Genomic DNA, 25,447 nt, shown 5'->3' on the forward strand with positions numbered 1-25,447 from the left:
AAAGTAGTCGTTTGTGTCTTGTCAGGTGGTTTTGTATGATTGCGAATACAAAGTGATTCCATTTCTAATTCTGATAATGAGGATTATGTGTCTAATGTGTTAATGCTCACTTTTCCCTGTGCTTCTTCACAGAGAGGCTCACAGTCAGATTGAGAAGCGTCGAAGGGACAAGATGAACAGCTTCATTGATGAACTGGCGTCACTGGTGCCCACATGTAATGCCATGTCCCGTAAACTGGACAAGCTCACAGTTCTTCGCATGGCTGTTCAGCACATGAAGACACTCAGAGGTTAGAAATGACTACATCACTGACTTCTGGCACAACGTTCAAATGAATAGCTGCCTATAATTTGCCGTTTTAACAGAAACCAGCTACCGTAATTTCTCGTGTATAATATGCACCCATGTATGATACGCACCCCCAAAGTTGAGCTCAAAATTCTGGAAAACCCTTCTACCTATGTAAAATGCATTTTTACAACGCATGATTTTGCTTCTACCCATACGATCAAAACATGAAGTATTATCTGTATTTATTTTTTTTCATAGAATTATTACGTTTTAAGCATTTTATTTGAACGTAATAATTTATTTTTACTTGCTCTTATTTTGAAAGTCAGAGCCTTACTTTTATTTAGTAAATGTGAAAACACAGTTGTGCTCATATGTTTTATTACCCAGGCAGAATTTGTAAGATTTCCTTAGACAAATTTTTAAAGAAAACATGAAGGGTCAGGCGAAACCCATTTTATTTTATTTTAATGGGATTCAAATTAAACTGTCAAGCATTTCAGAAAAGCATTATCGTTAAACAAAACATAACCATAAAGAAATTAATGATGGTTGTTGTTCAGTCATCAGTCGTATTTATATTAAAAAAAAAAAAAATCACAAATTCTGCTAGGGTATATATATTATGATTATATCATATTAAAATAAAAGTGTACACCTTTCTCATAACCTCTAGGTGGCAGTGGCAAATTGGAATTAAGGTGTCCAGCTTGTTTATAACCCCTGGATGGCGGCATATATTTATAAAATGTGAAAGTTCTTTCCATTTTCCCCAATTCCTATATATAATGCGCACTGTTGATTTTTGAAGAGAGAAATTGAGAAATTACGGTAATTGTTGGAAGTAATTTCCATCAGTTTTCTCAAATTTATTTTTAATCAAGTTCTGGGTGATGTGTGATGCCAAAATGTGTACATGTCTGTTGGTCCTTCTAATCAATGGTTACTGTTGTTTTAATCCGTTAAATTACCAATACAGTAACTTTTCATCAACATATTTTCCTTGCTGCTAATCTGTTATCACTTTACGACAGTTAGTTAAATTGCAGCAAAGAATAAAAAGAGTTTGCCAGGTAGAGAGAGGATATGCAATATAAACGGTACTCCATTATTCCTAGTTTGTAATAACTGTTTACTCTTTTATGCAGGAGCAGCAAATCCATATACTGAGGCTAATTACAAGCCTGCCTTCCTTTCCGATGATGAGCTGAAGCATTTGATCCTAAGAGTGAGTGCTACACAGTCATGAAACCATTAATTGTATTATTTAAAAGAAGTGTGTGTGAGAGAGAGCGATATAGTTTATAATTTATAGTTTATAAAAGTATGTATCGAAATGAAAACAATTTAAGTATTAGGACTCATGTTTGCATCATTGCAATTTGCAATACAAAAAGTAATGTGTTAGAGGAAAAAAATATATATTTATGTGTGCACATTGACTTGCAATTTGCAATCAGTGGCCCACATTAATGGGAGTAATTTGTTGTGTATTATGCCATCGGAAATATTAATCCTGAAAGGAAAATTCAAGGTTTAAAAAAAAAAAAAAAAAAATGTTGGGATACACCTTCGTTTAGGACACTGCATGGTGAACTGTTTCTGAAATTTAAATGTTTATTCTCTTATGTTATCTGTTTCATAATGCAGGCTGCTGATGGTTTCCTGTTTGTGGTTGGATGTGATCGTGGAAAGATTCTTTTCGTTTCAGAATCAGTTTTCAAGATTCTTAACTACAGCCAGGTATACATTGTGTGTGAAATATACTCTATCAAATATTGTAAGGGTTGTAAAGGTCGTCATGTTTCCTGTCAACATGTACAGTACAAAATAATTGTAACTTGATTGGTTTGTTTGATATTCTCCCACTGTCAGCAATTTTGGTAGAAAGCTATTCAATAGAACTACAGTAACACACTGTAAGCCATGCAGTGTGGGTTGGTGTAATGACCAAATGACACACATTACGTTTCTGTTTTGCTTACTGTTTTCAGAATGACCTCATAGGTCAGAGTCTCTTTGATTACCTTCATCCAAAGGACATTGCCAAGGTCAAAGAACAGCTGTCTTCTTCCGATACAGCACCCCGTGAGAGGCTCATTGATGCTAAAAGTAAGTAAATATCTGCTCAGTGTGAGCCTCATTCACTAACCGTGCGACCCACAGATTTGTGCTTAAATCGTGTGTACGAACGTTGGATGCACAAACCTGAGATTTATCAATATGTCCCTACTTGTTTTTGTTCGTACTCTGCGAACAAATTTAGAACTCCCTGAGACCATGCGTACACACAAATAATGCACGATCATCTATTGAAAATACGTCAAAAACATATTTTACCCAAGATGCACAAGATATTGGAACTCTAGTCGTTCATAAAAACGATAATAATAACTGTAGCGATAAGAAGTCAAACCAGAAATTTGCTAATGGGTTGACTGTCATATATAGCAATTAAAAGGACAATTCTCATCACTTTTATCCTCGTCCCGTTCAAGCGCTGCCTTGTACAGTAGGATATGTGCATTTATGTGTGTCCCGAGCCAGCTACCTGCATGAGCAGCCGACCTTGTCACTCGAAGGAGGAAGTGCGATCAGACCGGCGGCCTTTCCTGGTTTTTCCCAAGGCTTCAGTATTCTTTCTAATTCCTATGACAATCTCCTTAATGTATTATTCTATGATTCTGCATGGGCAGATGTGATGTAAATTGATTTATTCACACACACACACACACACACACACACACAGCCGCTGGCGTGAATTATGACACACTTTAGTCGGCTTACATGGCTCTTACAGTATGTACTTCCTTTCACTTCCAACACTAATTTCATGAATCTTATCAAGTACCAATGCCTCTTTGCTCCGCTATTCCTTACTACGTAACATGCAATGTTTGCTAATTTTCGACTCTTAAATTGTTTTTGTACGGTTGTCTTATATTCTGTAATTGAACTTTGAAATTAATTTTACATGATTAACATGACTATTATGTCGTCGGTTTAGGTGTTAAGCAAGCTTTTCAATGATACTAATGTTTTGAGTATTAGATAAAAATAAAGTTAGTCAAGTTTTGGATCAGCCACCTTTTGTTAAAAAAACATCCACACATTGGCCCTTTTAAAGGGAAATAGGGGCGCGGTTTCTGCAGATAAGACTGCGGGCACGAGCCCGTCATTTAGAATTAATTCCGATTCATTAACATACGCACAGTGGTGTGAAGAAAATTGGCCGGTATGCAGGTGTCATGAATCTGATAGTAAACTTTGCGTATATGCTCAACTTGTGCGCAGAGTGAGAACAGATCTACGCATTTATTAGTGAATGAGTTTTATGTTCTGAGCGGCCCCTCAACCATTCTCCTGGTCTCATTCTGATGTTTTGCAATGTGCGATCCAAATGTACAGTTTTTGCATTTGTGAATTTTACCATGTGAGTACATTCTATTATAGACTGTAATGAATGCCTTTTTAACTATACATTTGCTATATCCTGTGTAAATTAAATCAGACGAATTACATTGTAGTCTATCTAGTATCATAAACCGGGAACCTGAGATTATTTTTTTGTTTCAAAAGAAGGGATCATAATCATACCAACCTTTTAATGATGAATAATAAAAAATAGCAAAAGAACAAGGGATACCTTTATTACTTTCCTCCAATTTGTCGTGTATTGCAACCGCATTGCACAGCATATTTTCCAAATTCGCCTATTCAGATTTTTATTTTTATTTTTTGGGGGGGGAACCTATCCTCTGTTAATACAGGAAGTCCTCGATTTACGAACGAGTTGTATAACATATAACAGAACATATAATTGTTTGAACAGATGAATGTGGCATGTTCAGGCATCTGCAAATTGCACCCAAGGAAGAAACAGACTTGTGTAAGCCCAAAATTCTCTTCCTGATGTCTTGGCTTACTTATTTTAACTTTATTTCAGGTGATTCATAATGTTACACAAAGAAGCAGTGTGTTCAGGTGTGCTTCTAACTCAAATGTTGTCAATAAACCTATCCGAAGCTTCCAAATGCACCACGTCATCTGGGGTTTCCTAAATTGCAGTACAGAGAATGGATGGATGCTTAAATGAGTCATAATCGTTTTGTATGTATACTTCTGACTTTAAAGAAAGTAATGAAAAATTGTCTACAAAAATAATTCTATCATTTAGCAAATATCAATAATTTTAGTAATCCCCATTAACCTAAAACAGGAAAACATTTTTCTAATTTCATGAGACAATGAGGGAAAAAAAGTGCTTGTCTTTTTAAATTGTGTATGTAAACTTCTGGATTCAACTGTAGCGGACATTATAGGTTCAGGACTTTCATTACATTATTGGTCAGTTATTACGTTATACATTTTAAAAAAGGGCAAATGTATTACATTATGGGCTATTACAATATTGACTAATGTAATGGGTTTCTCCTGTAGAAGCCTATAACGTAATAATGGCCCATAACGTAATATATATTATTCCCTTTTTAAAATAGCCAAATATATTATGTAATGGGCTGTTAACAAGTGTGTGTGTTCACTGTGAAGGGTAAAATTCAGAGAACAAATTTCGTGTGCGTACATGCATGTTCATGACAATAAAGGGGATTCTTCTTCTAAAATATGGGCAGTTATGTTATGGGTTTCTCCTATAGAAGGTCATAACATAATAATGACCCATAACGTAATAAATAACACTGGGGAACAGGTTTTTAAAAAATTCTGTTGAGTTAGATTTTTATGCTGATTAAAACTAAAATTGGCATGCTGATTCCAAAATTGTAGTCAGTTTTTTTTTCGAGCGCGTCTAAGTTTTTTCTCCACAGCTTACTCTCCAGATAAGCAAAACTCCACTGATTAGCACACAGCACCCCATATTGACAGAAATAAAACAGAATTGTTGAAATTTTTGCAGATTTGTTAAAGAAAAACAGAAATATCACACAGCCATGAGGATTCAGACCCTTTGCTGCGACACTCAGATATTTAACTCGGGTGCTGTCCAATACTTTTGATCATCCTGGAGATGGTTCTACACCTTCATTGGAGTCCAGCTATGCTTGATTATACTGATTGGACTTGATGAGGAAAGCAACACACCTATCTATATAAGACCATACAGCTCACAGTGCATGTCAGAGCAAATGAGAATCATGAGGTCAAAGGAAGTGCCTGAAGAGCTCAGAGACAGAATTGTGGCAAGGCACAGATCTGGTCATGGTTACAAAACGATTTCTGCTGCACTTAAGGTTCCTAAGAGCACAGTGGCCTCCATAATCCTGAAATGGAAGATGATTGGGACGACCAGAACCCTTCTAAGACCTGGCCGTCCGGCCAAATTGAGCAATCGGAGGAGAAGAGCCTTGTTGAGAGAGGTGAAAAGGAACCAAAAGGTCACTGTGGCTGAGCTTCAGAGATGCAATCGGGAGATGGGATAAAGTTCTAAAAAAATCAACCATCACGGGCTTTAGGGCAGTGGCCCGACGGAAGCCGCTCCTGCATGGAGTTTGCTAAAAAAACACCTGAAGGACTCCAAGATGGTGAGATATAAGATTCTCTGGTCTGATGAGACCAAGCTAGAACTTTTATGCCTTCATTCTAAGCGGTATGTGTGGAGAAAACCAGGCACTGCTCATCACCTGTCCTATACAGTCCCAACAGTGAAGCATGGTGGTGGCAGCATCATGCTGTGGGGGTGTTTTTCAGCTGCAGGGACAGGACGACTGATTACAATCGAAGAAAATATTATTGCGGCCAAGTACAAGGATATCCTGGACGAAAACCTTCTCCAGAGTGCTCAGGAACTTAGACTGGGCCGAAGGTTGACCTTCCAACAAGACAATGACCCTAAGCACACAGCTAAAACAACGGAGTGGCTTCAGAACAATTCCGTGACTGTTCTTGAATGGCCCAGCCAGAGCCCTGACTTAAACCTAATTCAGTGTCTCTGGAGAGACTTGAAAATGGCTGTCCACCAACGTTCACCATGCAACCTGACAGAACTGGAGAGGATCCGCAAGGACGCATGGCAGAGGATCCCCAAATACAGGTGTGAAAAACTTGCATCATTCCCCAAAAGACTCATGGCTGTATTAGCTCAAAAGGGTGCTTCTACTAAATACTGAGCAAAGGGTCTGAATACTTATGACTGTGTGATATTTCAGTTTTTCTTTTTTTAATAAATCTCCAAAAAATTCAACAATAGTTTTTTTTCTGTCAATATGGGGTGCTGTGTGTACATTAATGAGGAAAAAAATGAACTTAAATTATTTTAAATGACTGCAATATAAAAAAGAGTGAACAATTTAAGGGGGTCTGAATACTTTCCGTACCCACTGTACTTCATGTTTTGATCATATGGGTAGAAGCAAAATCATGCATTGTAAAAATGCATTCTACTTTGGTAGAAGAGTTTTCCAGAATTTTGAGCTCAACTTTGGGGGTTGCGTATTATACATGGGTGCGCATTATACACGAGAAATTACAGTACCTGTATTTCAAGCTCTCCTTGAATGGACAGCCCAAAAGTAATCTATCGAGCACTTGGTGATGACACCACACTTTATTTTCCCACTCATCTTGTTTTTTTTTTCCCCAACACACCTTGCCGTATTCCAATGTTGTTGCCATAGTAAAGGGTATATCCGGTCGCATCGTTTTCTGGGCCCACCTCCCCGACAGTATTTGATTTGACAAGATAAACCCCAGTGATCGTAAAAGACGGGATACGATGATATTGTAATAAATGTTGTGTTGTGTGTGTAGTGTTGCCAGTTGTTGACCGGGATACGGCAAGATTTTATGGCAGTAGTCTGACATATTGCCATCGAGAGAGATCAAATTTGTCTTTTAGTCGCATCCAGGCATTAGTTTGGAGAAACTTCACTTTATAAGTTGACCCTGAGCGATGAAACGTGCTGTCGGAGCATTCAGTGGGTACTCAGTCTTTAAAGGTGTGACGCTATGCTATAATCAGAGCTCATCCATGTTGAGCCTCCTGGCACTGAATCCTGTCGAGGTACCTTTTAAGATACAATTAACAATGTACAATAATTACATTTGTCAAGTTTTTACATTTATTTTTATTTTTTTTCTGTATCTAAAACAAACTTGATCACCAGATTTGGTTAATTTTACCTTGAAATGTAAAGACATTTTTAATTTTGGCTGCAGAAGTATCAACATATTTTAATGCTCATCTACTATAGTTTGTAAACTGTGCTGTTTGTTTTCTTCTTTTGTATTTGCAGCTGGTCTTCCAGTAAAGACTGACATCACGCCTGGGCCATCTAGACTTTGTTCTGGTGCCAGACGATCATTTTTCTGTAGGATGAAGTGCAACAGGCCGTCTGTCAAAGTAGAGGATAAAGAGTTTCCCTCAACCTGCTCAAAGAAAAAGGGTATTGTTCTGCAAGCAATTCTATATGCACAATATATTGCCCTTGAAATTTCTTGTAATTTTTTGTTTCCCGTCAACATTTTTACCTTTTTCATAAGTTTGAAATACACTTGTCTGAGCTGCCCACCTTTATAAAAAGTGTTTTTCTGTTTCCCTCTTTCAATTTTTAAAGGTCACGCCCTTATTATAACCAGGACTCACACAACAACAAAGGACGTTGGCCTCCTGAAGTGCATATCTATTTGACCAAAAGATACAAATAAAAAAGAAACGTAAAGCAAAATGTTACATTTATCACAGCATGTATACCAATTCAGATGATTAGTTTGACGGTATAGTTATTACTGATTGTTAATGATCAGCTGAGCATGATATATTGCAGCATTTGGTAACATGAAACTGCAATGACATTGAGTGTCAGTGTTGAGCGCTACTGTTGCTGAAGTTTAAGAAAGCCCTTTTTGTATATCTTTTCATCATGTTAAACCCAATTTTAATGTGTATTTCAGTGGTTTTCAAAGTTTTTACACCAAGTACCACCTAAAACAATACTTTTACTCCAAATACCACCATCATGACCAACATTAAAATACAGTAGCGTAGTAGGCCTCAGTGTTCATAAACAAACAAGAGGTTTTATTTCTAAAAAGTAAAATTTTATTGTAAGCTACTCTAACATGATGTGTAGTTTGAATATTAACGATGCTCTTTGCACATTAAAGTTAAATATAAATTGTATGTGAATAAATATTTAAAAACAGTTGTTAAAGCATGTGCACTTAAAAGATAAATTTGAACTGAACTGTACTTGGACAGTGATTATTTTGCATACCACGAAAGGAAGTTTGCATTCCACTAGTGGTACACATACACACAGAATCACTTGGGTATTTCATTATGGCAAAAGCCATGCATAATACTTCCACATACTCATCATACCAAATGCTCTAATGCAATACAGCAAAACCCATGAAATGTAAAATACATCGAGGAACACAACCAATGTCATTACTTCGAAGTATTAACTCTCCTGCTTACATTTACCTTTTGTATTCTCATCACAGCAGATCGCAAGAGCTTCTGCACCATCCATAGCACAGGATACCTTAAAAGTTGGCCGCCCACAAAGATGGGTCTTGATGAAGACAATGAGCCTGATAACGAAGGCTGCAACTTGAGTTGCCTGGTGGCCATCGGTCGGTTGCACCCGCATATTGTCCCCCAGCCCAGCTTGGCAGATATCAGAGTGAAGCCCACAGAGTATGTCTCTCGGCATGCCATTGATGGGAAATTTGTCTTCGTTGACCAGAGGTGAGCCAACGTAATGTAAAACAATTAGATCAATCTTTTGTCATCCAGGGAAACTTTTATTTTTTCTGTTCAGAAAAAAAATCTGAAAGTGGGACATTTCATTGTCATTTAAAAGATTAATTGCTCAGTTGGGCAATTTTGGGGGCGGGGGCGCCGCCGTCAGTGTCGTCATTCGCTGTTTCGTAATCCTTGAACGCTGGCAGCTAGTAGTAACGGTAATTTTACTCCGTTACAATGATCTAAATGTCACTTGCTGCTTTTATTTATCAATTGTTGCTTATTTATCAACTATTTCGTGCGCGAGACTACAACTTCGATTTCCGCATTTGTCGTTGTTTGCGCCATCTAATTTAAGCACTAGTGACGTTTAAGTCTAGTTCACCAATCAAACGACGAAAGTCACATGACCTCACACGCGGTCTTCTATTGGGCTTCCCTGGCATAGGTATTAACACTATACAAACCAGTCCAGCTCATCATCGTCCTAGATGGCCACCATTTCGGCAGAAAAAAAAGAAAAAACAGAATACAATGATTTGCAAATCATATTCGACCTATATTTAATTGAATACACTACAAAGACAAGATATGTAATGTTCAAACTGATAAACTTTGTTTTTAGCAAATAATCATTAACTTGGAATTTTATGGCTGCAACACGTTCCAAGAAAGCTGGGACAGGGTCATGTTTACCACAGTGTTACATCACCTTTTCTTTTAACAACATTCAATAAACGTTTGGGAACTGAGGACAGTAATTGTTGAGGCTTTGTAGGTGGAATTCTTTCCCATTCTTGCTTGATGTACAGCTTCAGCTGTTCAACAGCCCGGGGTCTCCGTTGTCGTATTTTACGCTTCATAATGCGCCACACATTTTCAATGGGAGACAGGTCTGGACTGCAGGCAGGCCAGTCTAGTACTCTCACTCTTTTACTACGGCGCCACGCCGTTGTAACACGTGCAGAATGTGGTTTGGCATTGTCTTGCTGAAATAAGCAGGGGCGTCCATGAAAAAGACGTTGCTTGGATGGCAGCTGATGTTTCTCCAAAACCTGTATGTACCTTTCAGCATTAATGGTGCCTTCACAGATGTGTAAGTTACCCATGCCATTGGCACTAACGCAGCCCCATACCATCACAGATGCTGGCTTTTGAACTTTGGGTCCATAACAATCCGGATGGTTCTTTTCCTCTTTGGCCCGGAGGACATGACATCCACAATTTCCAAAAGCAATTTGAAATGTGGACTTTGCATCAGTCCATCTTAGATGAGCTCAGGCCCAGAGAAGCCGGTGGCGTTTCTGGGTGTTGTTGATAAATGGCTTTTGCTTTGCATAGTAGAGTTTCAAGTTGCACTTACGGATGTAGAACCGATCTGTATTTACTGACATTGGTTTTCTGAAGTGTTCCTGAGCCTATGTGGTGATATCCTTTACTCATTGATGTCAGATTTTTGATGCAGTGCCGCCTGAGGGATCGAAGGTCGCGGGCATTCAATGTTGGTTTTCGGCTTTGCCGCTTACATGCAGTGATTTTTCCAGATTCTGTGAACCTTTTGATGATCATATGCTCCGTAGATGATGAAATCCCTAAATTCCTTGAAATTGTACGTTGAGGAAAGTTTTCCTAAAACTGTTCAACTATTTTCTCACGCACTTGTTCACAAAGAGGTGAACCTCACCTCATCTTTGCTTGTGAATAACTGAGCAAGTCAGGGATGCTCCTTTTGTACCCAATCATGGCACCCACCTGTTCCCAATTAGCCTGTTCACCTGTGGGATGTTCCAAACAGCTGTTCGATGAGCATTCCTCAACTTTCTTAGTCTTTTTTTTCCACCTGTCCCAGCTTTTTTGGAACGTGTTACAGCCATAAAATTCAAAGTTAATGATTATTTGCTAAAAACAATAAAGTTTATCAGTGTCTTTGTTGTGCATTCGATTAAATATAGATTGAACATGATTTGCAAATCATTGTATTCTGTTTTTATTTATGTTTAATACAACGACCCAATTACATTGGAATTGGACTTGTACATTTAGATGGACAAAAACAACAGCTTGCATGTATTGTAGTATTTGTCTGGCACTGTCTGCCCAAACGTGGATATTTTCACTTGAGAAAGCCCAAACGTGGATATTTTCACTTGAGAAAACAAAATTGCAAATGTTTTTTTAATTGTTTTTGCTATTTACTCAGTACTTGAATAAGAGTAAAAAGTACACAGTGAAATAATTACTCAAGTATTTTTTCGGAGGACTTTTACTTGAGTGAGATTATTGTCAAGTAACAGTACTCTTACTTGAGTACAATATTTGGCTTCTCTACCCACCTCTGGAGCGGACATCCTCTATTGCTACTCACACGTAACATTGGCGACAAGAGCTGATCCCCTAGTACATCTTGTATTAATTAGGAAACGCGCCTACATTTATCCAATTAGTTTACGGATGTTAATGTTAAATGTATTCAGCGACCAAGCGATGTTAGGGATTATGTCACAACACAATGAACTAACTTCAAATTCAGAAATGGCCAATAAAAATGGAAATATACTGTACCTAATATTTTCCTGGATGATGCATTTGGGGGAGGCCTTTGAAGTTTGAAGTTGGTAATAGTGAAAAATGAAGTGAAACAGACTGATTATAGTCAATTATTTTCCAGAATGAGAGTGCTTAAAGAGGAGGATGCCATTCATGTTGCACAGCTTGAAGCAGGCTATATATATTTTATATATATATATATATATATTATATATTATATATATTATATATATATTATATATATATATATTATATATTATATATATTATATATTATATATATTATATATATATATATTATATATATTATATATTATATATATTATATATTATATATATTATATATATATATATATATATTATATATATATATATAATATATATTATATATAATATATATTATATATATATAATATATATTATATATAATATATATATATATATATATATATAATATATATATATATATATATATATATATACACATACATAATTCCAATGAAGTTGGGACGTTGTGTTAAACATAAATAAATACAATGATTTGCAAATGATTGGCTTTTTAAATTTTGGCCGGTTAGCTCTTTGTTTTCCGTGCTGGATCAACAGTGACAAAACCTCAAAAATCATTAATTAAAGTAGATTTTGTAAACTTAAATTGTGTTTTGTTTTCGATTTAAAAAAAAAAAAAAAAAAAAAAAAAAAAAAAAAATCACTCATTTATGAAACTCAGTATAGGTAAAGTCATGGCTTCTCCCACGATAGGCTCAATAATCTGAATAAATGTATTGATTGATTGATTATTGATTACAGTGCGAGTAAAAATTGGCCTTGAAAAAATTGTTTTACTCACCATCATCACCATCTGAAAACATGTGATTTTCCAGTTATGTGATGATGAACATTAAAATTGGCTATGCGTACCAAATAAAGTCTTAAAATCTTTTTGGGTTTCTTTTCAGAGCAACAGCCATCCTTGCTTACTTGCCTCAGGAGCTGCTGGGAACATCCTTCTATGAGTATTTCCACCAGGATGACATTGGCCATCTGGCAGAGTGCCACAGACAGGGTATTTGAAAACGCGGGTCTGATTAATTAACTTTTAACACTGGATAGCAGTTGTGATGGAAGGATTTTTTTGACTTGAGTTCGTTGTCACATTTCTGTGGGGCCAATTATGTATTACTCGTGCACTCACTGTAGTTGTCTCGCCATGCTGCACTATTTGCATATACTGGCCACTCATGCCAGAGTAGCATCTGCCCCATTTGCACACTGATTGAGGAGTATCTGTAACATTTGCACAACCAACATTGTCCCAGATGATCGCACTACTCGTCACTTTAAACCGCATACACTCCTTGAAGTTTCAGCGCCCTTTGCACAATGGTCATTGCACCGGACTATTGCAATATTAGTCGTTCGAACGGCTCTAAGTTCCTAGAGGACTCTGCATCTTTTTGCACAATTGTTTTTTGTCAATGTCTTTATGTCCCCAAAGTGTTCTGTAAATTGACTGTCTGTTGTACTAGAGCGGCTCCAACTACCGGAGACAAATTCCTTGTGTGTTTTGGACATACTTGGCAAATAAAGATGATTCTGATTCTGATTCTGAAAAGGTCATGTACCTAGCTAACTGAAGATTAGCTATCGCCGCCATCTTGAATCAGATATCATTTGAGTAGGACTTGACGTCAGACAAATAGTGTCTCTGTAAATTTGACGATAAAGCTTAAATTGTGATTGGTACCGCAAACACATACACAGGCCATACCTTCTGACCTCTGATGTAGAGTATTGCGTTGGGTTTCCCTCTTATTTTAAATATCATTTGAGAATTGCAATAAAGGGACGCATACGACAGTGCTCAAAATAAATGGGTAGACTTTAAAAAGTCAGCTTTTTTTTTTTTCTCAACTCCTCAAAGAATGCATGTATGAATTTCATAATTTAGATAACTTTTTTTATAAAGAAATTCACGAATCCTGACAAATTATTGTGAAAAGAAATTCAAGGTTTTCTAACAAATCTGTTGGACTGTACTTATTTATTGGAGCGCTTTATGTACTGCTGTTGTGCAATGGTAACTACAATACATGAGACAAAGCTGGGGTCCCCTAAATCAATTCATTTGTTTATTCTGTTTTCTGTTGTAGTGCTGCAGATGAGAGAGAAGATTAACACCAACTGTTACAAATTCAAGATCAAAGATGGCTCTTTCATCACACTGAGGAGCCGATGGTTCAGCTTTATGAACCCCTGGACCAAGGAGGTGGAATACATAGTTTCCACTAACACTGTTGTGTCGTAAGTGGCAGAGGACAAATACAGGATGTCAAAAAGACTTGTTGTGAAACAGATAATTTCAACATTATTGTCTATCTCTAGGTGTCCTATGATAGAAGGATCAGAATACACTCAATCTGCTGCCTCCCCACAGAGTATGGACAGTGTTCTCCCTTCAGAGGGTAAGCTTAAAATGCTGTCTAGCACAGTACAAACTGCAACCACTGTCGAGCATTACTGATCACTGACTTGCATACAAACGGTTCCTGTTGACTAGTAGGTGGAGGAAGACGGGCATTGCAGACGGTGCCTGGCATTCCCGGTGGCACAAGAGCAGGAGCTGGGAAAATTGGAAGAATGATTGCAGAGGAAGTTATGGAGATCCAAAGGTAAGAGTATATTGCTGTTTGTAACAAATTGCAACACGTGCTCTCCACTGAGAGACTGAGTGTCCGATCATCTGCACCCTGGTGTACACCAAACAAGCGCTGGCAAAGTGCCGTTTGTTTTTGTTTATTTCTGTCTACTTCTGGCATCCCTCTGTCTGTGGGTGAAACAGACAAACTCACCATTTTCGAAGTTTAATACGAACAGTACATTATCCCATACAAGGCAACTCATGACAGGAAAATTAAGCTTCTTTTCTCTCTGTGTGGTACGAATATTGCTTTTGTGGGGTATGAAAGCTTTAATGGCTGTTTCCATATTCCTTTTAATCTTCCTATTGACAAATCATTCACTGGTTTGATTGTAGGATCCGAGGCTCCTCCCCTTCCAGCTGTGGTTCTAGCCCATTGAACATCACCAGTACCCCTCCACCTGACACCTGCTCTCCTGGGGGAAAGAAGGTGATGTACACTCAGACAATACTTACTGGAAAAGAAAGTCTTGAAAAGCAGAGGCACATTTAAAAGAAACAAAATTATCATAAGTACATTATTCCTGTCACATTCATTGATTAACAAGAACGCAGGCATCAATGCAAGTCAACTATCTATACACATGGACAAAATTGTTGGTACTCCTCTGCTAATGCAAGAAAAACCCACAGTGGTCACAGAAATAAATTAATCTGGCAAAAGCCATAAATAAAAGAGTAATGAAAATTGACCAATGAAAATCAGACTGCTTTTGAATTGTGGTTCAACAGAAATATTTTTAAAAAACTAACTCATGAAAAAAGGCCTGGACAAGAAATGATTGTTCCTTTATTATTTTGTTGCACAATCTTTTGAGGCAAGCACGATTTTTTTAACTTTCAATGAGACCGCTGCACCCTCTCAGAATGTTTTGTGGCCCACTCTTCATGAGCAAACTGCTCCAGTTGTCTTAGGTTGGAAGGGTGCTTTTTCCAGATGGCATGTTTCAGCTCCTTCCACTGATGTTCAATAGTATTTAGATCAGCGCTCATAGAATAGTCCCAATATTTTGCTCTCAGCTATTCTTGAGTGTTTTTAGCGGTGTGTTTTGGGTCATGATCCTGTTGCAGGACCTATCACCTGCGATTGAGACCAAGCTTTCTGACACTGGGCAGCACATTTCTCTGTAGAATATAGTGGGGTATAAAAAGTATTTTGTCAGCCACCAATTGTGCAAGTTCTGCCACTTAAAAAGATGAGAGAGGCCTGTAATTTTCATCAAAGGTATACCTCACCTATGAGAGACAAAATCCAGAAAATCACATTCAGATTTTTAAATAATTTATTAGCAAATTATGGTGTAAAATAAGTATTAAGTTAATCTCAATACTTTATATATCCTTAGTTGGCAATGATGGAGGTCAAACGTTTTCTGTAATTCTTCACAAGGTTTTCACACACTGTTGCTAGTATTTTGGCTCATTCCTCCATGCAGATCTCCTGTAGAACAGTGATGTTTTGGGGCTGTCGCTGGGCAACACAGACCTCCACTCCCTCCAAATATTTTCTATGAGGTTGAGATCTGGAGACTGGCTAGGCCACTCCAGGACCTTGAAATGCTTCTTACAAAGCCACTCCTTCGTTGCCCGGGTGGTGTGTTTGGGATCATTGTCATGCTGAAAAACCCAGCCACGTTTCATTTTCAATGCTCTTGCTGATGGAAGGAGGTTTTCATTCAAAATCTCACCATACATGGCCCCATTCATTCTTTCCTTTATACTGATCAGTCGTCCTGGTCCCTTTGCAGAAAAACAGCCCCAAAGCATGATGTTTCCACCCCCATGCTTCGCAGTGGGTATGGTGTTCTTTGGATGCAACTCAGCATTCTTTCTCCTCCAAACATGACAAGTTGAGGTTTTTACCAAAAACTTCTATTTTGGTTTCATCTGACCATATGAAATTCACCCAATCATCTTCTCGATCATCCATTATGCTCTCGAACAAACTTCAGACGGGCTTGGACATGTACTGGCTTAAGCAGGGGGACACGTCTGGCACTGCAGGATTTGAGTCTGGCGGCGTAGTGTGTTACGATGGTAGCCTTTGTTACTTTGGTCCCAGCTCTCTGCAGGTCATTCACTGTGTTCTCCCCGTGTGGTTTTGGGATTTTTGCTCACTGGTTCTTGTGATCATTTTGACCCCACAGGGTGAGATCTTGCGTGGAGCCCCAGATCGAGTGATCTTGTATGTCTTCCTTTTTCTAATAATTGCTCCCTTAGTTGATTTCTTCACACCAAGCTGCTTACCTATTGCAGATTCAGTCTTCCCAGGCTGGTGCAGGTCTACAATTTTGTTTCTGGTGTCCTTTGACAGCTATTTGGTCTTGGCCATAGTGGAGTTTGGAGTCTGACTGTTTGAGATTGTGGACGGGTATCTTTTATACTGATAACAAGTTCAAACAGGTGCCATTGATACAGGTAACGAGTGGAGGACAGAGGAGCGTCTTAAAGAAGTTACAGTCTGTGAGAGGCAGAAATCTTGCTTGTTTGTAGGTGACCAAATACTTATTTTCCACCATAATTTGCTAATATTTTTTTTTTTTATTTCGCATTTTGTCTCTCATCGGTGAGGTATACCTATGATGAAAATTACAGGCCTCTCTCATCTTTTAAAGTGGGAGAACTTGCACAAATGGTGGCTGACTAAATACTTTTTTTGCCCCACTGTACCTTCTTAGTGATGAAATTTCATTGTACCGTGCACAGATTCAAGACACCCTGTGGTAGATGGAGGAAAGCAGCCCCAGAACATAACAGTGCCTCCTCCATGTTTACTGTAGGGACAGTGTTCTTTTCTTATGGTTAATTTTTGCATCTGTGAAAATAGAGCTGATGTGCTTTGCCAAAACTTTTCAGTTTTGTCTCGTCTGTTTGTAGTACATTTACCCAGATGCTTTATTGCTTGTCAGCATGCAGTTTGGCAAATTCCAGTTTCACTTTTTCATTATTTAATTTAAACAGTGGTATCCTCCTTGGTCATCTCCCATGAAGTCCACTTTGGCTCAAACGACAACGGATGTTGACCGGATATTGGAGTTGATCTGTAATTTCTTTGGACGTTGTTCTGGGCTGTTTTGTTACCATTCGTATTAGGCCTCTTCAATATTTCCTCAATTTTAGTCCTGCGGCCACATCCAGGGAGGTTGGCTCCAGTCCCGTGGATCTTAAATTTCTGAATAATATATGCGACTGTGGTCACAGGAACATCAAGCTGCTTGGAGATGGTCTTATAGCCTTTACCTTTAACGTGCTTGTGTAATATTTTTTTTCTCATCTGCTGAGACAAGTCTCTCTCCTTCTGGTCCATGTTTAGTGTGGTACACACTGTCGCCAAACAGCACAGTGATTAAATGTCACCCTTTAAATAGGCCGACTGACTGATTAAAAGTTCGAAGACACCTGTGATGCTAATTAGTGGACACACAATCTTTTCTAGGTGTACCATCATTTTTGTCCAGGGTTGTTTCATGAGTTGGTTTTTCAAAAATAATTCTGTTGAACTGCAATTCAAAAGCAAAGTCTGATTTTCATTGGTTAATTTTCATTAAATCTTTAGCTATTATTACTTTTGTCAGATTCAAGTTATTTCTGTGACCACTGTGGGTTTTTCTTCCATTAACAGAGGGGTACCAACAATTTTGTCCATGTGTGTATGCTTCACTAATCAGCTGGTGGTCTCTTTGCCAAGTTAGTTGTGAGAGAAATACCATCAATGCGACTTTTAATGAAAGGTATGTACAGGTGTCTCTGTCAGGTAACCTAGGTTACCGACACTTTATTAAGTACAATTCATATAAAAATATTTAACTGCCACAAAGTGAAAAATAATCCGAATAAGTATTAGATATTCAGACATCTGAAAAATCTTCACATATCAGAGGTATAGTCTGCAAGATTTTAATAAAGTATTTTACCTGGCATTTTCGGCCAGTGTTTCTCTTTGACCTAAAAATGTTATCCTTTCTGCCTATTGTCTGCAAAAAGAATTAATTACACGTCCACTCTGTGTGTGTGAAAAATGAACACTTGAAGCTGTACGCGATTCATTATGTATTAAGCTCAAAATTACTCATACACTGGTCAAAATCTGAGTTAGTCTATTTTTCTTTGGTAAATGGATGTCTTTGAGATGGAAATGACAGAGTCACAAAGACTGTTAAGGCCTTAATTTAAAAAGACAAAGCCCCACTTTTTCTTTTTTAAAATTTTTAAATATTTAAACAACAAAATTAAATGTCCAGTCACGGTGATTTTGTCAAAGTGTCCACCAGCCAAGACTGAGCCTTTTTGCATGCTTCATGTGGACAAACAAGGCTGCAAACTGAATGGAAACTGTTCTCAGCCCAGATTTCAGCTGGCGTGTTCTGACAGTAACTGATACGTGTGTCATGTTAATAGATTCATAATGGAGGGACACCTGAGCTAGCCAGCACCGGGATCCTTCCTGGGCCTGATTCTGTCGGCTATCCCTACTCCAACCAGTCCATCATGAGTGAGTCTCGCACACATGCATGACACTTAATTGCAGGGCATACGTTCAAACCCACTTGTTACATTTTATTATAGGGTTACCTCTCTCTCGTTCGACAGTTGTCAAAATAAGAGGCAAAACGTGTTTGCTTCAAGCTTTTTGTGACTCCCAGTTGAAGTTTACTGTAAAACTGCCATTTTCGGTTTCGATACAGAATCGTTACAGCCTTAATGATGACATACATTAGATGCTGGGGGACTATTTTCTCGCAGATTGTGATGGAGGATGATGCCTCAGGAGATTATTTGTACTCTTAGTGGGATTTTCAGTTATTTTTTTGGTTGCAACTGAATCACCATTTTCGCCTTATTTCTTTCTGTTGAGAGGTCAGTCTTCCTCAGCTGTTAAATGGGTAAACTCTTTGATGTCCTTACCTGCTATTGAAATTGACTCACCTGTTTGGGTTCAATATCTTCTTCCTCGGGTACTGGCTGCTAAAAAGTATTGGAAACAGACATTATTAAAATTAACATTATTAAATTAACTTAAGGCGGGACTTTGAGCGACTGGTTAGCACGTCTGCCTTACAGTTCTGTGGACCTGGGTTCAAATTCGGCCTCGCCTGTGTGTTCTCCCCGTGCCTGCGTGGGTTTTCTCTGAGTACTCCGGTTTCCTCCCACATCCCCAAAACTTGCATGGTAGTTTGATTGAAAACTCTAAATTGCCCATAGGTGTGAATATGAGTGCGAACGGTTGTTTGTTTATATGTGCGCTGCGATTGGCTGGCGACCAGTTCAGGGTGTACCCAAAGATAGCTGGGATAGGCTCCAGCACACCCGCGACCCTAGTGAGGATAAGCGGCAGGGAAAATGAATGAAATGAACTTAAAAGTGAATAATATTTGGTGGCATAACCCTTACTTGCAATAACTGCATCAAGTCAATAACTGCATTGACTTCACCAGACTGTTGCATTCTTCATTTGAAATGCTTTTGCAGGCCTTTATTGCAACCTTTTTCAGTTATTGTTTGTTTCATCCTGAACATTTTGCAGCAGTAACCTCAACCTTACTGCTGCCAAAGGAGGGTCAACCAGTTATTAAAATCAAGGGTTAACTTTTTTTCCTCCATGCCCTGTGAATGTTTACATTAGCCATCCATCCATTTTCAAAACCGCTTATCCTGTTCAGGGTCGCGGGGCGCTGGAGCGTATCCCAGCTGACTTCGGGCAAAAGGTGGACTACACCCTGAACTGGTCGCCAGTCAGTTGCAGGGCACATGTAAATACGGGCAACCATTCACACTCACATTCAAACCGTCACTAAGGGGGAACTGAACCCACGCTGCCTGCACCCAAGTCAGGCGAATGTATCACAACAACACTTTTGACTTTGTTTACATTATTTTATGAAAACATAATTGTTTGTGTGGTATTAGTTTAACCAGACTCTGTTTATTCTTGTGATTTACATGATTAGACTACATTTTATGACCAATTTATGCAGAAATGTAAGACATTCCAAAGGGTTCACATACTTTTCAATGCTGGTCTTAGTACACTAAAAGGCGTGCAACCCTAAATTCTGACTTGCCTGTGTACTGTAAAAACACACAAAAAAACCACACTTAAAATCTTAGATATAGTGGCAGTTCAATCTAAACTCTTCTTTCTGCTCACGCGCGGGCTAATAAAATTTTGCATCCCTCAATGCAGGCGACAACTCCCACCTGAGTATAGACATCATGGACGAGCCCGGCTCCAGCAGCCCCAGCAATGACGAGGCGGCCATGGCTGTCATCATGTCCCTTCTGGAGGCGGACGCTGGCTTAGGCGGCCCCGTGGACTTCAGCGACCTGCCTTGGCCTTTGTAAACAAGCTGAAGGACACGCACCGAGAGAGAGAGAGAGAGAGAGAGAGAGAGAGAGAGAGAGAGAGACCCCCTCCCAGCACCAGAGCCACCGGTAGAGAAGGTTCAGCCAAGGAAATGGCTTTACTGTTACATTTTCCATTCTGTTTCCTGCACTCTGTTGCAAACTACGCTGCAAAAGAGTCATTCTGAATGAAACAGAAATGAAGATTCAAATGTAAAAAGTGGCTTCACGGAGCTTCAAGCTGAATTCAAAAGAAGGCATTTTGATAATATATGTAAAGATGAGCACTTTTGCAGTGATAGTTATTGCCGCAGTTGGACATTCTACAAATGGATCAGTTAGGATAACAGTGCTGTGACGCTGACGGACAGGACAGCCTTCTTTCTGACACTGGCTCTGGTGCCCCGCTGTCAGCTGCTGAGCCCCAACTATCACGGAAACATTGGGTGGCTCGTCGCTCCCGGGTGGTATTAGTCTCCGAGTGTTGGTGTCGGTTTTAGTTGACGTGCAGAAACAGTCACGGCAGTTAGCCCTCTGCATTATAGCTAAAAAGACACTTCACTCCAAGAATTCCACATGAAAGTCTATTCCAGTTGTCTATATATCAGAGGAAGACATCTAGCTGTTGTTTCCCTCTAACTTCCACTTTTTAAACTGCGGCTTGTGTCTGGGTTTCTATGACTCATTCGAAAACCATCGGAAAAGTTGTACTTAGTGGTCCTCATGAAGCTGAACCAGGTTTTTCTCATTGACATTTTAGCTGGCAATCATGATGGCGAAAAAAAAAAAAAACACCTCATTGCCGTCTTGTGACTCTTCCACCAGGGAAGCAAACAAATAAGTTGTTAGACTGCTGCTCCCGTCACATTCTATGTTTTAAGGCTCTGTACCAAGACACCCCCCCCCCCCCCCCAAGAAAAAAACAACAACAAAAATAGTGCTCTCACCTTTCATTTTGACAGCTGCACACTTTGTCCAGGCAGTCTTCCTGGCAAGCTAATTAGCGTCAAAGTCAGACATACGGAGCCCTTAACACAAGTTGACTGTGTTCTCAGCCACTTAACAGTTTAATACCTGATGGCTAAGTCATCTGGGGTCATTCACACGCTGTAAATCTCGACACCTGAAAAGCAGATACGCGCGCTCCACACTGGTTTTCGTTTTTTAAAGGAGACCGGGGGACGGAAGTCTCGGGCCACACTGAAAATAAACGTCGGAATGTATGATCATTAATCTTTTTTGGGGGGGGGGGGGGGGGGATAAGATGTAATGTATAAGTACGGAGTTGTCTTTTTTTTTTTGTAGGAAAAAGTAGTATTCTCCCAAAAAGTTTGCTTTGATTAGAAATTAGTATTAAGAGAACAAAGTTTATTATCTTATTGCTTGTTAGTGGCTTCCCCCCCCCCCCTTGTAAAATCACTTTATTAAATGTGTAGTCATATTTTGTCAAGAAAATAAAAATCGAAAAATATATCCCCCCCCACCAAAAGTAGTTTTGCTACAAGTATAAAAGGCCATATGTACTCTACAGTGTATAGTGAAGTTATATTTTTTGGAGATAAAAGGCTGACTATTGTAATGAAATGAAGTTTTTCAAGAACAACATGATTTTATGAGTATGAAATTGTATTTTGTTTTTAAGAAAATAATAATGCGTTCCCCACATTAATCGAAACAAAAACATTCCCATAATATTTAGAACTAGAATCGTGCAACTTTATTCTCCATAATTGCTTTATTCTTGTTAAATTATAACTTGATGCGTGAAACATAAAAAAATAAAAAATAAAAAATTCGCAATGTTTTCAGTGTGGCCCGAATACTTCTAGGTACACCTCCTGGGTGCATTTTACTGCGAAATTGATTTTGGTCTATTTAGCACTTGAAAACATAGATTACTACTATGTGAAACTTTCAATGGAAAATAAATAAATTAAAAAAATGAAATGGAAAAAGAAAAACACAAGATGCAGCAGAGTAAGACTGGATATGATTAAGTCATGAAGGACGGCCTTGAGTTGTCTGTTCTTCACTTTAGTTTGCGATCCCTTCGGTGATAAAAATGATATCTCAACATGACATTACCTTGCTGCTGCTAAAAAGCTGTTTCCTTCAAGGATTTTAATTGAAATGGGATGTTAAGAAGGCGTTCGCGGATCTCTCCGCCTGCCCGTATGGAGACAATACAGGACAACACTGAGTACATCCAAAAGGTTGAATATGGAAGTGTTACAAAATATTTGCAGGGCAACTACCACAAGTTGAAACTGATGCCACATTTGCCATGGGATTTTCAAATAAGTTAAGAGTAAATGAATTAAGTAAAACGTCAGCATTGCAACTGGGAATGTGTTCTCAATTGCCTTTCCTTGATAAATAAAGGTTCAAACAGAGCTACAAAGAGACTATATGGCGTTTGCTTCATTTAGTGCATGAGAAGAGGCGAGAGTTGGGGCAGGACAACACTCCTGCACATCACGCACTGAGCATCTGACAGTTCCTGGCTTACAAGAACATCGCTTGGGAAAAAAAAACCTTGGAGTTTGAATTTGAAATATATCTTTTGTGACAACAGTCCTGGAACCTTTCTGACACATCTCCAAGAAGGTGCTGTATGGGGGGCCAGTATCTGGTGCTACGCCACTGCATACTACAACCACAACAATGAACATCTTGTTCAATTAATACTTTTCTGACCGTGTCAATTAAAACGTGTGCATAATTACCTTTTGTAAAGGCATCATTTTAGATCCAGCTCTTGTGTTGGTCGTTATAGTGTGCAAGTAGTCATAATGTTGTGGCTGGGCTCTAGACACACTATTTTACTAGCAAAAAACATTTCAAAATGACACTTTTTCTACTAAAGCTAGTTCTCTCCATACGGGCAGTTTTTTTTTAAACTTACTGTTCTCTAGTGTATATATATATATACATACTATTCTCGAGTGTGTATATATATATATATATATATATATATATATATATATTATTTGTATTTATAATTTGATAGTTCTCAATCAGATTGTCAGCGGAGCCCTCATTCCGACCGCCACTTTTATACTGAACTGGAACTGCATGACAGAAAGACAGTCGGTCAGGCAGCAGCTGGTGAGGTTGTCCACTTTGTCTGTTGTAGTGCTTTTTCTGTGTTTTAAAAGCTAGACACTACAATAAAGTGTTCCCCAAGTCGATTTCCTGTCACCACCGGACAATAATGTATCAAACTATAAATATGATGTTCAAAGTATACTTTATGCAAATATGAGTATGATGAGTGTATTGTATCAGCAGTGAAATATTTTTAAAATAAAACTATTGTTTCTGTCAATTTGAACTCTTGGTGTTTCTATCATTTTTCTGACCCCACAGAAAGAAACCTATTCCTCCGTAATGTGCGTGCACTCACAGCTGACAACGAGGCGTTTTATAGCAAGTATATATATATATATATGTATATATATATATATATATATATACATACACACGCCAATTCCAATGAAGTTGGGATGTTGTGTTAAACAAATAAAAACAGAATACAATGATTTGCAAATCATGTTCAACCTATATTTAATTGAATACACTACAAAGACAAGATATTTAATGTTCAAACTGATCAACTTTATATTGTTTTTAGCAAATAATCATTAACTTGGAATTGTATGGCTGCAACACGTTCCAAAAAAGGTGGCAAAAAAGACTAAGTTGAGGAATGCTCATGAAACACCTGTTTGGAACATCCCACAGGTGAACAGGCTAATTGGGAACAGGTGGGTGCCATGATTGGTTAGAAAAGGAGCTTCACTGAATTGCTCAGTCATTCACAAGCAAAGATGGGGTGAGGTTCACCTCTTTGTAAACAAGTGCGTGATAAAGTAGTCCAACAATTTAAGGGAAATGTTCCTCAATGTACAATTGGAAGGAAGTTGGGGTGGGGATTTAATAATCTACGGTCCATAATATCATCAAAAGGTTCAGAGAATCTGGAGAAATCACTGCATGTAAGCGGCAAGGCCGAAAACCAACATCGAATGCCCGTGACCTTCGATCCCTCAGGCGGCACTGCATCAAAAACTGACATCAATGTGTAAAGGAAATCACCACGTGGGCTCAGGAACACCTAGAAACGCCGCCGGCTTCTCTGGGCCCGAGCTCATCTAAGATGGACTGATGCAAAGTAGAAAAGTGTTCTGTGGTCCGACGAGTCCACATTTCAAATTGTTTTTGGAAATTCTGGACGTCATGTCCTCCGGGCCAAAGAGGAAAAGAACCATCCGGACTGTTATGGACGCAAAGTTCAAAAGCCAGCATCTGTGATGGTATGGAGCTGTGTTAGTGCCAATGGCATGGGAAACTTACACATCTGTGAAGGCGCCATTAATGCTGAAAGTTACATACAGGTTTTGGAGAAACATCAGCTGCCATCCAAGCAACGTCTTTTTCATGGACGCCCCTGCTTATTTCAGCAAGACAATGCCGAACCACATTCTGCACGTGTTACAATGGCGTGGCGTCGTAGTAAAAGAGTGAGAGTACTAGACTGGCCTGCCTGCAGTCCAGACCTGTCTCCCATTGAAAATGTGTGGCGCATTATGAAGCGTAAAATACGACAACGGAGACCCCGGGCTGTTGAACAGCTGAAGCTGTACATCAAGCAAGAATGGGAAAGAATTCCACCTACAAAGCCTCAACAATTACTGTCCTCAGTTCTCAAACGTTTATTGAATGTTGTTAAAGAAAAAGGTGATGTAACACAGTGGTAAACATTATTTTGTCCCAGCTTTCTTGGAACGTGTTGCAGCCATAAAATTCTAAGTTAATGATTATCAAGTCCAATCAGTATAATCAAACACAGCTAG

At 38.7% G+C, this 25,447-nt stretch overlaps 1 protein-coding gene across 5 annotated transcripts in view; it reads left to right on the top strand.

The window, feature by feature from the left end:
• The window catches only part of LOC133402928 (basic helix-loop-helix ARNT-like protein 1), a 42,615-nt gene extending 18,696 nt beyond the window's left edge, over positions 1-23,919 (top strand). For 3 of the 5 annotated variants that reach the window (XM_061677259.1, XM_061677260.1, XM_061677262.1), the window contains 13 exons: positions 133-290; positions 1,441-1,520; positions 1,943-2,035; positions 2,287-2,404; positions 7,546-7,695; positions 8,759-9,005; positions 12,508-12,614; positions 13,702-13,852; positions 13,934-14,013; positions 14,109-14,220; positions 14,586-14,679; positions 18,648-18,741; positions 20,434-23,919. In XM_061677259.1, the coding sequence (XP_061533243.1) occupies positions 133-290; positions 1,441-1,520; positions 1,943-2,035; positions 2,287-2,404; positions 7,546-7,695; positions 8,759-9,005; positions 12,508-12,614; positions 13,702-13,852; positions 13,934-14,013; positions 14,109-14,220; positions 14,586-14,679; positions 18,648-18,741; positions 20,434-20,591 (1,642 nt within the window). In that variant the 3' untranslated portion in view covers positions 20,592-23,919. Of the gene's footprint in view, positions 1-132; positions 291-1,440; positions 1,521-1,942; positions 2,036-2,286; positions 2,405-7,545; positions 7,696-8,758; positions 9,006-12,507; positions 12,615-13,701; positions 13,853-13,933; positions 14,014-14,108; positions 14,221-14,585; positions 14,680-18,647; positions 18,742-19,909; positions 20,000-20,433 lie in introns of all 5 variants that reach the window. The other 2 variants (XR_009768586.1, XM_061677261.1) reach the window with 2 other exon arrangements.
• The last annotated feature ends 1,528 nt before the right edge of the window (positions 23,920-25,447 follow it).

The sequence above is a fragment of the Phycodurus eques genome, chromosome 5 (genome assembly GCF_024500275.1).
Source record: "Phycodurus eques isolate BA_2022a chromosome 5, UOR_Pequ_1.1, whole genome shotgun sequence".
NCBI classification, from domain to species: Eukaryota; Metazoa; Chordata; class Actinopteri; order Syngnathiformes; family Syngnathidae; genus Phycodurus; species Phycodurus eques.